Below are 15,854 nucleotides of genomic sequence, written 5' to 3' on the forward strand. Positions count from 1 at the left end.
TTTACCCGGTTGTTAAGATGTTGGATCATAGAAAGTAAAACTCCTGGTTAGGCGCCCTAAGAAAATATAGCCAGGATTTATATTTAACACCCCAGGATATCTGTAAGTACCCTTGTTTAAATTGGTGATAGTAGTAAATATTCCCTAATCCCTAACTTCTTCTTAACGAACTCACAACCTCAGCTCTCCAACCAAAACAAGAGCCGCCGTAGCAAAGTAGTTTTTAGAAATATCCCCTAGTTTTCTCCAGACCCCCTTTGTATTTAAGTATTCTCAACCTCATACCTAAACTAGAAGCAGTATCTAAACTTTCCAAGCTTTTATCTTCCCCTAATAACTCTACAAAATGGCGCCCAACGTAAGACTAGACGGAGAAGTAATCAACAATATCAAATACGCTGACGATACAGCCTTTGCCACTGCTCCTGCCGCTGCTGGAAATATTGCCCGAAATACGATATTGACGCGAGTGAAGTGTTCACATCAGTACTCACGAATGTCCTCCTCAACTCATTTAGCGAACGACTCGCAACGATGGAAGACGTGGAGGTTATTGCGACGACAGCATTATATCTTGTCAGTATAAATAATTATTTACATGTTTAAAAAATATATTATTGCTTGTTCCCTAAATCAATATTGATCGCTTTTCTTGGATAATTTTCGAAGTTCAATTATTTATATACAATCTGCTTGATTATTAAAAACATAGGGGTACCGTAATAGGGTCGTTTCATTACAACAGAATAATAGAAGTAAGTACTTAGTTGTCCTAGAAACGACGAAACACAACACTTCCTTTGACACTCAAATGCTGACGGCAAGTCAACGAAAGTGGCTAAATGTGAATATTCACTCGCATTCACGCTGTGTCTTCTTTGACTTCCGTCTCAAAAAACCGACAATTTGGGGAGCGCCGTGCAATGACAGCGACATGAGCAGTGGCAGCGCGAGTGACCATTTACACGCTGCCCACTTCCCTGTCCAAGAGGACTGAGCGTAAATCCGGTATAGATAGAATAAATTCAAAATAGAAAAATAGACGCAGTGTTACACCCTGTACACATGAAGGCGTAACGCCGCGTTTCAAGTTACCAAGGAACAGAAGGTATCGTACACATGCAAGCGCGTGTGTATCAGGTAAATCGCGGCGTTAAGCGCTGTCATGTGTACGGTACCTTAGAGACCTCTTATTGTATTGATCACTAAAGCTTAAAATTAATATCCGGATTCAACACGATTTCAAAATCTAGAACAGGAAATTCATTAACCATAACAATCTTACCTGTTGATCAGCCTCTCTCGTTAATGTTCTCTTGAATTTTTGGTCTCTAGAAAACGTTCTCATAATCGTCGACGTTGCTACAGATTGGTTGTGATTGTTATTCGACGGAGAAAATTTGTTGTATGTGTCAAAGACACGGTTTGTCACTATGTCCACCATTTTGTTAACTCTGCAAAGAAACATTTTTATTAATTTATATGCATTTATTAATGTAATCTCATTTTAACAATATACGTTTTTAATGTCACAATGCACCAAAATTTTTGTATAGACTGTTTTGACATAAGACTACTTTGTTGGTTGTTCGTGATACTAGTTTATTTTTTTACAATTTAGATTTACATAAATTTACATTTTAGATGCAAGGTCTTCAGCAATAGGTTTTGCTGCAGTTATGGATTATTTTGCACACAATTTTAAAGTCATTAAGATGGTTAAAAAGCCATGCTCTCAAAAATATGAAAAATAATAGAGCTCTGGGGGAAGATGGTGTAGTCAGTGGGACAATTAAAGTAGGAGGCACAGTTTTGATGTCACGAATCCAAACAAATTTTAATATATATGTCTGAATAATGAAAACATTCCAAATAAATGGAAGAATTCGGTTACAATCCTCTTTCATAAAAAAAGAAATACATTAGATCTTGAAAACTCAGGCCCATTAACTTACAAAACCACCTATATAACCACCTACAGCTTTTTACTCGAATGCTAGCAAACCGATTGAAAGTAAAACTCGATTTCTATTAGTAAGAAGAATAAGCAGGATTTAGATCAGGCCACGGAACAAACAACCATCTGCAGTGCCTTAAAAGACAAGTCAAAAAGTTTATCAAATATAATACATCACTTACTTTTATTTTGATAATTGATGGATTCGACCGTTACTTGATGGAAGTTCATTTTATCTAACAATAAAACACTGAAAACGTTTGTTTTCTATACTTCCACAATATTTATTATAACTATGTGACTACAGCTGTTTCGGCAGAGTGCCTTTCTCAAGTGATTTAGTTTACTATGGGTTTGCCTTTTTAAAGTCTTTAGCTGAAGAGGTTGAGGGGTGGGGAGCTGTTTGTCTCGAGTTGGTCATTCAGAATTATATCTGTATTTTTTAACTTATTAATTTCCATAGATTCTAATAAAGATAGCTTAATGCCTTTATTTTGAATATGTAGAATTTGAAACTCTTCATTAAAAGAATGATTATGATCTAGAAGGTGAAGTGCGTATGTAGAAGTGTCTGTTTTTCTATTGTTGAAAGCCCTTTTGTGTTCTGCTATCCGTTTGTCAAAAGTTCTGCCAGTTTGACCGATGTTCGTTTTCGAACAGTCACCACAAGTTAGTTTGTACACACCACTCTGTAGTTGCTTTCTCTTTCGGCTTTTATTGTTCTTAATATATTTGCTTAAGTTGTTGTTAGTTGTTGAACTAACATAAGAAATAATATGTAGTTTGTCTTTTCTTATAAATAAATTAATCTATTACAACAAAACAAAAGCACGTTTGACATTTAATAATGTATTAGTTAGATGGCTCTACTCGAGTTACTTGGGAACAAAAAAGAATGAAGAAAATTGCTCCATGGGAAGCCGAGAAAATGCATTTTTTTAACGTATTTTGAACCGATTTTGAACCCTAACCGATTTTGAACTTTGAGATTACATTTTCTCCAACCTAATTTTTTATTGGAATTTTGCTATTTTTGGCAATTTCCACTCGTAATATCGGTAGTTTTTATTATAATAATATGTTATGATTATTTTTAAGATATGAAAATCGGTGTGGAGAAAAAAGACAAAAATAAAACGGTGATGGTTCAAAAATTATGATCCTATTGTTTATGTATATCTTTGCCGTAAATGCCGGTCAACTTTGACCGGTTGTATCTCAGGAATCACTCATTACAATTAAACGTTTTTTCTTTTAAATGAAGCGTCCTGCCGCTCTTTTTCCAATAACGTTTTCATGATTTAATTTAATTTAATATTTCCCGAGATATAGTCCAATTTCAATTCTGTAAAGTACATTAGATAGGTACAGTGTCTTTTTGTACAAAAATCATAGTTATTCGTATGTATCATAATTATTGCGGTTATTATAGCGACCGTAAATTTTTAATTAACAATTCAATTGTTGCTAAACTGTTCATTCAATTTCCATCTGCTTCTGGAATTATAATCTATACGAAAAGAGCTTTTATATTACCAAGTTATTTAATTATTGATAAACAATTATTTATCTCAAAATTTAGTTGAAAATTAAAGATTTTGATAGAAAAACCCGAATTTTCCGGGGAAAATTTTCGTCGAAGTAAATCTGGGAAAACACGTCTCTATGCAGAATTTAATTATGGTGAATTTTTATTTGGGTGTTTTTGGTGTAAAGTTGAAATCTTTGGAGTTATACAGCAAAAATTGAAAAAAAACCACGATTTTCGGGCGCCATTTTATTTATAAAAAAAGTAGCACACTATCTGCGAACTTTGCATACCTATATTATTAATATATACAATCATAAGATTCGATTCCAGCAATAAAATTGCTGGTAAATAAATTTTCCTTGTATTTTGCTAATTAGTCCAGAGTAATGTAGCAACATTTATCTAAGAAAAACCAAACAATGCAGATAACACTAATGTAACAAGTACACTTACCCTTTCAAAAGTATAACAAAATAAGTGAACTGTAACATCAAGAACAACTGAAACGATTCATAGAGAACATCAAAGAATCCGTATTTCAGAAAAGCCAGCGATGTGGCTAATGCCAGATCGATTCCGACTATCGATATTTTCTAATATTTTCTACAACGTAACTATCATACTCCAACATTTATAACTGACTATACCGAGATGAAATTTTGAACTGACGAAAGTATTAAAATCAAGAAAAAATGTTACAGAAAGTGACCAGCACCGGATTTCGCGATAACAGAAAATCAGAACCAGAATAATGAATTAACACACCCACCCACAAGACAGGAAATAATCGATGCCATTAAAGCACTGAAGAGTAATAAAGCCCCAGATATTGATAACATACCAGACGAAATTCTTAAAATCGGAGGACACATACGGATAGATGGATTTCATACAGACGTGTTAAACACAGAAGAAATTCCAGGAAACTGGAAAAAAGCAATTATATGCCCAATCCACAAGAAGGGAGACAAACTCAGCTATAAAAACTATAGAGGCACATTGTAACGGTCTCAAATTCATCGTCTTATAAATATATCAGGCCGGTCCTGTGGTGACGAATGAATTAGATGCAAGTGTTATACTGCGAAACCTTTTTTTGTATATATCCCACGATCGATGATATTTTTCATTGCCGTCCAAATATCAAGAAAGAGCACGTGTCATCTTCGGCTAGCTATCAAAAGGATTTAATGACTTTTTGAGACAAAAAGACTGGGAAATGTTTATGTTAGACCTGGAATGTCGACATAAATAACGTCTATAGTATTGATAAAATTCTCAAGTGTCTGAGTTCTCAAAATTGGCCGTTAGAATTAGAGTCAGCAGTTTCGTTGAGAACGAAAAATCTGTTTACGGAAAGTGGGCGTTTTTTCATTGGTTAAGAAGAAGACTTGTATCTTCGGTGGAATGTTCTTATTATCATTTTCTCGCTATCTTATTGGCAGAAGAAATGTTTGGTTTATTTCTATTGGATAAACGATCTGATGTTGGTAGAATGGGAGATAACTTCTTTTTTTTTTAAGAGGGAACCTGGGTTTGAAGGAGAACTAAAAGGTTAGTTAAGTTTGGTCTGGCAGAGAGTTAAGTTTGGTCTGACCGAGAGTTAAGTTTGAGCTGACATGCAGTGAAGAGTCCAGTTTTCTTTGTCTGTGCCAAAGTTAGGCTCAGATGGAATCTTGTGTAGATTCTGTAGTGAAAGTAGCAGGAGGATGTGTTTGCCGTAGATACCATACCGGCATCTTCTGGTGTTGTTGTTCCGGTGAAATAAATGATATAGTGTTTAGTAGTGGCGTAGAGTATGCCTTTTCCAAGAATAACTTAATTCAATCTTCGCGGGACGTGGTTCCGATCTTTTGACTAAAGTTCAATTGCTCAAACTAATTTTTCTATCATCAATTTGATGAAATGTGTCACTAATAATCAAAATAAGCAGTTACTTTTTTTTAAATATAAAACAAGACTGGAATTTTATCTTTCATATAAAAAACAACTTGTGTAATAGTACTTTCCATCAGAAATTGTAAAGTGAAGTGTCGCCGTATCGCTTTACCAGAGCTCCAGCCGACTACACGGGGCCAGCAGCCCACGGCACCACTGCTGGTATTTTAGCAGTATTTGTCAGGTATTTGTAACAAACTGTTTAATTCTTTTTCTTCGAACTTTTGAAAACGCGAAGGACTTAATATGTTTATTCACTTCTTACCAATTCAGTTTTGCCTTTTAACTTTTTTTTTTATATAAATAAACAATGAATATGTTTTAAACTTATATATATTTTTATTTTGCACAATCTATCTCTGATCCTTATTGTAATAAAACATACAGACTACCTCAGACATCAATGGTAAGTACCGATTTCTATTTAAGGAATGTTATTGCAAGTAGTTTTTTTTTGTAATTTTCGTCTAGACATAACATGGCAATATATTTTAATTTGTTGATGGCGCCCAATAATGACTATTTTTTCTCTTTGTATTAAATTTTATTTCAAGAACTCACTCCCTTAATTTTCTGAGACTGTTAGCTTACCGGGGTAATATGAAAAGTTGTGTAGCACGAAATTTATCAAGTCTATGACCTAACAATAATGTCTAAGTATATTTTTATGTTTATTAAATTTGTCGTGCTTTAACATATTTACTCTGTGTAAGTTAAGGAGTTTACGTGGATCATAAATCGGAGATTATGAAAATCTTTGTAGATTTTCGACAAGCCTATGATAAGATAAATAGAGATAAAATACAATACTTAATTATGCAAGAATTTGGTATAACAAGGAAATTGGTAAAATTAGTTCAAGGCACCATGACTCATAGAAGCGTAAGTACGAGTTCAATAACAATATTGACAGATTCGTTCCAGGTAACTAAAGGTCTAAAACAGGGAAATGGACTGGCTACGACTCTGGTTAATATATGTATGGGATATGTTATAAGAAAAATGTCCATAAACCCAAAAAAATTATTCTAAGCAGATTGTAATGTACGCAGATGATGTAAACTTGTTGGGATGAACCGCAAGAAGCATCAAAGAACTATATGTGGAGCTTGAAGAAAATGCGAAAGGAATAGGGCTAGCCGTCTACGTAGATAAAACTATAGCCCTAATACAAGCAAGGAAACAACGAAACTTACAGAATTTGACAATAGACGACGCTAATATTGAGGTAGTAAAATAGCTTACATACCTGGGCCTACAGATAACTGAAGACGGCAGCGAGGAGGAGGAAACGAAGTAGATAATGCTAGCTAACAAAGCATCTCTCTGTCGCAGGTATTCGTATTCAAAAACATCCAAAGGGAAGTAAACTTCAAAGTATATAAAACTGTCATACGACCAATAGCAACATATGGCGTAGAAACATGGATCACGACAGAAAAGACAATAAACCTTATCAATACTTTTGAAAGAAAGATATTGAGAAGGATATTCGGAACCATCTGCGACAATGATATGTGGAAAATAAGGTTAAACCATTAAGTAACGTTTACACGTATCCAGTAACTGGCGCCAGTCTCACTGGAATGCGAGTGCTTGACTAAGACAGCGCTGGATAGGTTCGTTTACACGTATCCAGTAACTGGCGCCTATCTCACTGGCACTTTTATTAAAAATCCTAATACGGCCACTGAAACCACAGCTACGACAGCGCCAGCGACTGGAACGCTGTGTTTACACGTGTCTACAACCACTGGCACGGGGTTAGAGGGGACGCGGACGAGTGTCACTGGCACCAAAAATAGACCAGCCTTCTATTCGAGACAGCGCTGGACTGGAACAAAAAAGCGTTTACATGATGCCAGCACTGTCGTTCCAGTGCGACTGGCGCCAGTTACTGGATACATGTAAACGCGCCTTTAGTTGTATCAATATCACAAAGAACCCTCAAATCAGTGGCGTAGCTGACAGGCCCGCAGGGCCCGCTTAAAGCCTTCAAGCTTAATACTTCTACTTTCTTTAAATTGGAAACCAAAACATATTTTGTTTTTTTGTTCAATAATTCTTGATACCACTCAAGATATTTCAAAACACGATCAGCTGAGGTTTATTTTCCGGTATGTAAAAATAAGTTGCGATGAAAATAATTTACCTTCCGAAGCAGAAGTTGTTGAAAGTGTTTTGGGATTTATTCGCATATTAGACCAAATTGCAGAAAGTCTTGTAAATTAAATTTTAAAATTTATACAATCAAAGCACCTTTCCGTACACAACTGCAGAGGAAAGGGTTATGATGGGACGTTATGAGTGGTGTATATTCAGGCATACAAAGGTGCATAACTGACATTGAGAAAACAGCTTCCTATGTTTTGTGCATCCCATAATCTGAACCTAGTGTTGAATGATACCTTTGATGGTGTACAGGAGTTGTTTCTTTTAGGATATAATTAAACGATTATGTTTTTTTAGTGCAAGTATTAAAATATGGTATGTAGGTACTATGTACTATTATGACTTTGGATTCACCGCGTGTGCCAACACTTAAAATGTGAAACCCGGTGGCCATCCAGACATGATGCTGTTATGGCTTTGCGTCGAGCTTTACGACAAGTAATGAAATCTTTAACGAAAATTTGATTGCTATCTAAAAAACGATGAAAAATTAGAAGCTAATGCATTATTAAAGCATATGAATAATTTAAGACCTTGGAACCAGAAGGGGACAAGCCACAATTTCGTCAAAAATGAGATAAAGTAGAGATCGCACACTTTAAGACCATATTAATGTCCCAAACAGAAAATTTCAGTAGTTTTTTCATAGATCGCGCCGCTGTAGTTAAGTCCCGTTGTGTCACCATTACTTTATACTGCAACAGAAGGACACAAGCCACAGTAGTAATCAACATGGCGGCGGAACATTCCCGTGCATGTAAATGGAAAATAGACTTTTCTGAGTTTGATTCTGAACACAGTGACCAAGATCCGTTTTTAAATAAAAGCGAAGATAACAAAGACTATACAGTATCCGGAAGTAGCAGCGATTGGGAAATTATGAACTCAGGAACAGTAAGTTTATTGAATGTGTGGCTTGTCCCCTTATGTTATATTTTTCGAACTTAAAAATATTAAGATTGTTCTAAAGGTTTTTTGTGGCTTATCCCTTTTTAGTAAAATACCTACTTTATTGTAGGAAAATGAATAGGTTTATACATACAGACTTCTCGAGTTCTCTTGCCAACTCCAGAAAAGAAGGCGCCTTCTAGATGGAGACACCAGGATACCCAACCCAACGACATAAAAAATTAAGCGCAAGACTAAAAAAAATCTAGTTTACGAATATGTATACAGGGTGTTTCATTCATAATTGTCCATATAGTAACTGGAGAAACCTTAGCATAGCACAAAATATGAAGATTTAACCTAAAACACTTAAATAAAATGTGGTTCCTTACTGAGTTACAGGGTGTTTTATCTAAAAATTTAAAAACTATTTTTGCTCAGAATTTTGAAACTATACGACGTATCCTTTTCATACTTGGCAGGAAGTATAGGTGCTGTACAGACTACTAAACTATGTTAAGCAAACGTTTCTGGCTATTATTAGAGGCGTACGACGGGGGAAAGTGAATGGTTGACCCTTTCCAAATTCTATGCCACTGGCGAAATTGCTATTTTAGTTAAATTTTTGGATTCTCCAAGACTTTCTATAAAAATAATATACCCTTCATTCGTAACGATAAAGCCATTAATTTTCGAGATATTTGAAGTTAAAAATGAAACGACACGGTTATTTTGATTAATGTATTGTGTCGCTTCATTTTTAATTTCAAATATCTCGAAAACTAATCATTTTATCGTTACGAATTAAGAGTATATTATTTACATAAAAAGTATTGGAAAATCAAAAAATTACACTAAAATAGCAATTTCGTCAGTGGCGTAGAATTTGGGAAGGGTCAACCAGCCACTATCCCCTGTCGTACACCTCTGGTAGTAGCTAGAAACGTTTATTTATCTTAGTTTAGTAGGGTGTACAGTACCTACACTTTCTGCCAAGTATGATAAGGATACGCCAAATAGTTTTAAAGTAGTGGGTACAAATAATTTTTTAATTTTAATCATATGAATCATATCGCAAAATAACTATGCCGTTTCATATTTAACTTCAAATATCTCGAAAACTAATGATTTTATCGTTACCAATGAAGAGTATATTATGTACGTAGAAAGTATTGGAGAATCTAAAAATGGCACTAAAGTAGTAATTCCTCCAGTGGCGTAGAATTTGAGAAGGGTCAACCATCCACTATCCCCTGTAGTACGCCTCTGGTAGTAGCTATAAACGTTTGTTTATCATAATTTAGTAGGGTGTATAGTAGTCGCACTTTCTACCAAGTATGAAAAGGATACGTCAAATAGTTTTAAAATGCTGAGCAAAAATAATTTTTAAATTTTTAGACAAAACACCCTGTAACTCAGTAAGGAACCATATTTTATTTAAGCGTTTTAGGTTAAATCTTCGTATTTTGTGCCAAGGTTTCTCCAGTTACTATATAGACAATTATTAATGAAACACCCTGTATAAATACAAAATGGAAGAAAATAGAACCAAAAAAATTAGGTGCACCTTGCGGTTGCAAAAAACAGTGTAGGCAGAAATTGTTGCTTGCAAACAGATTCTACCAGATATTGAGAATAATTAACCACTGGAAGGCATTGAATATTTGGACGACTTTTCAGATATTGAAAATTTTGACAACTGAATTATTTTATTGTTGCATTTTATGTTCATATTTTATAATATAATTTTTGTATACAAAAGGGGATAAGCCTCATATTTTTTTACAAAATGTTCAAAAACTCAAAAACCGTTAAATAAACATTTGTGTTACTTTGTAACAACTAGCTGATGATTTTCTGTTGGAGTGAATGAAAAGGGAGTGGTAAACTCCAACAGAAGTAGTAAAGAAGAAGATCTACTTAATGTAGCCAAAGGACAAAAATGTGTGGCTTCTCCGTTGAAGAAGCTGGAGTAACTAAAATACAACTTTGTAGTAGTATTTGTATGGAAGGATGCCAAGACAAAGAATATCGAATTGATACAGGACTAGAGATGAGAAATCATTAATAGATAGATATAACTTGAATGGCTAGCTAAATATGTATGAGAAGGGCCACTTGACACTCAAGGAAGGATTCGGCCAATTTGCACGGCTATTTTTGGCCAGACAATAGATTAAAGGAAGTGACAATGATGGCTCGAAAAGAAGATATGAAGATAATGTTCAGAAAATAGATAGAGTAAATATAATAATATACTGAAAATAGAATGAATTTTTGGGCGCCAGAAGAAGAATAACTAGGTTAACGCTCTTCCAGGTATTCTACGCTGCTATAGAGTATGTTAAATTTGTAGTACAAGTATGTGAAAAGTTATTAAAGATTATTAAATTATAAAATATACTACTAAAAATAAAGGAGTAATAAGAAAAAAAAATCACAATAAATGTATATTTATTGAATGTAACTACTAGATCTTTTTAACAATCTCTGAGTTAGGACAAGTAACTAGTGTGTAACTCTAACATGACAGGAAAAAGTGATACTAGTGAAAGTCAATTACAAAATCATCATACAACTATGATCTAAGAATACTCTTTATAAGGTTAGAAAAACTGACTACGGGTACCTCTAATACAGGAAGTACAACTTACAACTAGGTTAGTAGAACCCTCACCAAATAATAATTGTACGTTTATAATACGTACACCTTAATTAAATACTACCTGATACTATATATAACATATAAATACCTCACTGTGAGTGGGACAGGCACAAGCCTTATTGAATAAATAAACCTACGAGTGGATACACAGATCCTTTTCCTAACTCGTGGTTTATAATAGTAATAATAACAAGTGAAACCAAAAACTAATCTGAGGGATTAGAATCCAGAAGTTCATATGAATTTAATAAATTAAAGTTAAAGTTAAATAAAGTTAATAAGTTAAAGTTAAGTAAAGTTAATAAGTTCAAGTTAAATAAAGTTAATAATTACAATTTTGACTAATATGTGAAGTTAATTTTTAAAAATTTAATTAAACATATACTAAAATAATGGAATGAGTTTAAATAATTATACAAAAGTGGAACACAGCCTAAAAATAATCAAGATAAGAGTACCGACTACTATTATCAGGGAAAATATCTGAGCTCAGAAATTTATACCTTTATAGATTGCAGAGTGTTGGGGAACGCTATCAATTAAATATTATGTTGTAAAGAAAAAAAACCTATAAAAAATATAAAGCAGGAAAAATGTGTGTGCAATTGAACTAAAAAAATGTACTAAATATCACAAAACCAGTCTGTCTTTAATAAGAGCACAGTAAATGTTCCCAAACAAACCACTCTTTCCTAATCTTGAAGTTGATGTAATGGGCACCCAAGGGTGCTAACTCTCGCTAGCAGCTGTCCTGCTGGAGGTACAGGAGAGGAAGACTGGTAGAAAGCAGCTGAAGGTACTCAAAACTGTTGGAAAGCAGCTGGAGGTACTCAAAAAAAAGAAAATGTGGAAATAATCCAGGCTGGTCGCCTATTGATTGTTTCTCTCTGTGTGGTCTGGCCTTGGTGTTGTTGTAGGGTGGCTTTAAGATTTCATGGTAGGTGCTAAAAAAAACACAGTGTGGTGTTACTACCAATCTACCAATGTCAAAAAAAAAGAAGCAAGAGATACGAGGAGGTGTTTTTATTCCTATGGGAATAAGAAGAAATAGGTCATTAAGTCCAAAACTTGAATGACTAGACAGCTTGACCTTTTATCAGGTTGCTATCAGATGACCTTGGTCAAATAACACAAGTAATTTCCAATTGAAATACAAAATATAATTACTGTGAAAGAATATTTTATTATAATATATACACCGGTATATAGATATATTATACAAGGATGAAATATAGTAAGACTAAGCGATGGATACTTATTTGATCATCGTTCAAAAGATAGGAGTTCTGTAGACTTGAAAGGAATATAAAAAATGGAGTTTAAATTGCTCTATTTTCCAACTGGAAGCACAAATTAACAACGAATATTGAATTATCTCTAGATGAGTTTGATCCATGAAAATAAAACATAAAAACCATGAAAATAGACTATGTGAAACTTAGTTAGCAAATGTCAAGGACTTCCAAAATGGCTGAATAAAATACTTAATAAAATGTGTATTTACCGGGGTAGAACTCATTGGATATAGTATGCTCTAAAATTCTTCAAATCCACTGCTGCTGGATAACTTCACTATACTTTTATTGTAATATTTAATCAATTTGGAACTGAGAATTAGAGGTGAATAATTGAGTCTAATGACCCCGCACACTACGATTCAGACCGAACACTCGAGAAACAATGGCAATCCAAGGCTCACGTTCACAGCTGAATCCTTCGTACCCCTCTACTAAGCATTGGCTGTCAAAGTGGGGAAACCAATGTTGCCACGTTTTAAATGTGACGTCATCAAGCATTTAAAAATTCTGAGATGGGTTTAAGTTCTATTTGAATAAACATTGAAAGAAAATAATTCTGAAAATAATTAAATAATATTTTGGATAGTTAAATAATATCTTCCCATCAATAATCGATTCTATAAGGGGCGGAACGTCACATTCCCTTTCAACCACCAGAAAAAAAATTTTATTTAAAAAAAATTTTTTTTTTTTTTTTTCAAAATATTAAACTAGAGTAGTAGTGCTTAGTGTATCATTCCCCGTTGATTCGCAAGATTACAAATAATCACCACTAATAATCAAGGGAAAGTAGGATGGTCACTGCAGCAAATAACGGAAATTGCAAAATATGACCCGAAGTCCTAGTAAAAGTGCTAAAGATGAGACATAATTTATAATGACAAATAAGTGTCGAATTGGCAGTAAATCCAAAGTTGAACTATCCATGGACATCAGATTTATAAGGAGTATATCCAAGGACGAACAACCAGGCAAAGGTGAGAGCCAATTCATACCATAACGCAAGTACATATACTAAAGTCACCAATGAAATCAATAACTATAATAAGTGAAGAATCAAACACTCAATCCTAAATTGGACTAGCAATGGACACCAGATTCGTAATAGCATATCCAGAGAAGAACAACTAGGAATATTTATAGAATAATTTTCACCAATACCAACTAATATAAATAGTGAACATACCAAAGGAATGCAAACACATTAACCAAAATAAATGTGGAATCAGACACTCAATCCAAAGTCAGACTATCAATGGACAACGGATTCACAAAAGCATATCCAATGAAGAACGACCAGGAAGATTTATGGACCAATTCACATCCATACTAAATCATATAAATAAATTAGGTCTACGTACACCCACATCCGGTAATACGAACCTATACAACCAAATAAACAAAATAAGTGAAGAATCGGACACTTAATCCAAAATCGGACTAGCAATGGACACCAGATTTATAGGAGCATATCCAAAGAAGAACGATCAGGAAGATTTATGGACCAATTCTCACTAATACTAAATAACTAACTAAATTAGCTCTAGATCTACCCTCATCCGGTAATATGAGCCTATCGAAACTAAATAGTAAAAATAAAGGATGAACTTATAAGTTCTATGACTCCATGGTAAATACAAAATATGACGGGAACGAGCTCCCAATCTTTCATAAGACTGTATATTCATGTGAACATACATAGGATTATCCAGGAGATATTCCTGAATCTAAGCAACAATTAATGCCTAAGGAAAGAAGAGGGAATCTACTAAAAAGAAAATCAATAATTTGTCCCAGTGGGTTAATCACTAACATTACGACTCTACGTCTATGGAAAGTCAAGCATCAATATACTATGAACTAAGAGACATAAAATAAGCAAACTAGACTTCCCTATTATCGTGTGGAAATGTGCCTGGAATATTTGGAACAATTGCACAAGAATGGTTAGGAAGTGTTGTACACCATTTCCCAACCAGAAATATTATCATGGATAAACATCTGCCTACTCTGACAAGAAAGACATGGATTACGAAATCGGATAGCAGTGATCAGTTGCTGAACTTCGAACCCACGTATTCACCAACTTTGAGCATTAACAGACTAGTTCATAAGAAGAAATATGAAGGACTCAAGAATTCATTTATAAATCAAAATTCCAAATTCATTCCAGAATCATCCTGTGGAGGAAGTAAGAATCCGAATTAATATAAAGTATTTAAGGTACCTGTGACAAATATCAATAAAGTAACCCAATAACAAATTAACAACCACAACTTCTTTCCAATATGGCAAATCCAATGACATGATATAAAAACAATAAAAAAAAAATAATAGGTATGTAATCAAATATCCAAGATATAACACATAATCTAAGATATGGTAGTGTAACATAGCTCCATCTATATTAAGCAAGAATACTTGTATGAGCCCACACATCCAAATATCTTAATATATAATAATCAACAGCCCTTTTATTCTGAGAGGTTGAGTACAAAACTAAGAGTACAAGTGGAGGTTATTAACTTGGTAATACTACTGGCTGGATTAGTATTTGAGAATATTTGTCGATAATGACTCAAATGCAATCTATAATACAAAAAAAATAATAATAAACTCATACAAGCGGTATTACACAAGAATTCGGTACCTAATAACTAATACGTGAGAAATCATCAAGCCATGCCGAAGGATAAAAATTGCTATGGTCAGGCATTATCTGGTGATTAACAATTTAAACTAAAATACTATACCATAATAAAACTAATTAAAGGCAAACACAGGAAGATATTAGCTTAAACAACCCTGTTAAGCTAATCTTCTTCCGATGAAGTTGAAGAATCCACATCGTCCATGGTGTTGTCAGGCAGTAAATCCTTTACATGAAATTGACCAATTCGCTTATTAGTCGAATTGTCCTTTAATTCATAAATCAAAGGAGATATTACCCTTGAGACAGTACATGGGACATATTTCTGGCAAAACTTTGCAGAAATGGCATCACCCTTATTGGATTTGACAAAATTGCGCTTTAAGACTCGATCACCAACAAAGAATCGCAGATCTCGTTTCCTCAAATTATAGTGCTGCTGGTTCCTTAGGTAAGAAGTTTTTAACTTCTTCCTAATGTCTGCGAAAATATGAGGTAACGTCTGGAGATCATCTAAGCGATGAAGTTTCTCAGATATTTGAGGAAGATTTTCGGAATTGTCTGAAATTACACCAAAATAATCACCTGATAAAGCCACATTCCTACCAAAATTCAAATATGCTGGAGAGCACTGGGTAACTTCATGGACAGAAGTCCTTATGGCTTGAGCTATGGAATGAATATATTGATCCCAAGCTCTGTGATCAGGGTAAGTATAGGACCTTAGAGCTGTGACAATACTGCGATTTACTCTC

At 34.1% G+C, this 15,854-nt stretch overlaps 1 protein-coding gene across 3 annotated transcripts in view; it reads right to left on the bottom strand.

Moving 5' to 3' along the window:
* The window catches only part of LOC114336016 (glycerol-3-phosphate acyltransferase 1, mitochondrial), a 208,963-nt gene that overhangs the window by 71,953 nt on the left and 121,156 nt on the right, over positions 1-15,854 (bottom strand). For all 3 annotated transcript variants that reach the window (XM_050644505.1, XM_050644504.1, XM_050644503.1), the window contains exon 2: positions 1,286-1,454. In XM_050644505.1, coding sequence (XP_050500462.1) covers positions 1,286-1,444 — 159 coding nt within the window. In that variant the 5' untranslated portion in view covers positions 1,445-1,454. The remainder of the gene's footprint in view (positions 1-1,285; positions 1,455-15,854) is intronic.

This window comes from Diabrotica virgifera, chromosome 2 (genome assembly GCF_917563875.1).
Source record: "Diabrotica virgifera virgifera chromosome 2, PGI_DIABVI_V3a".
In the NCBI taxonomy this organism is placed as follows: domain Eukaryota; kingdom Metazoa; phylum Arthropoda; class Insecta; order Coleoptera; family Chrysomelidae; genus Diabrotica; species Diabrotica virgifera.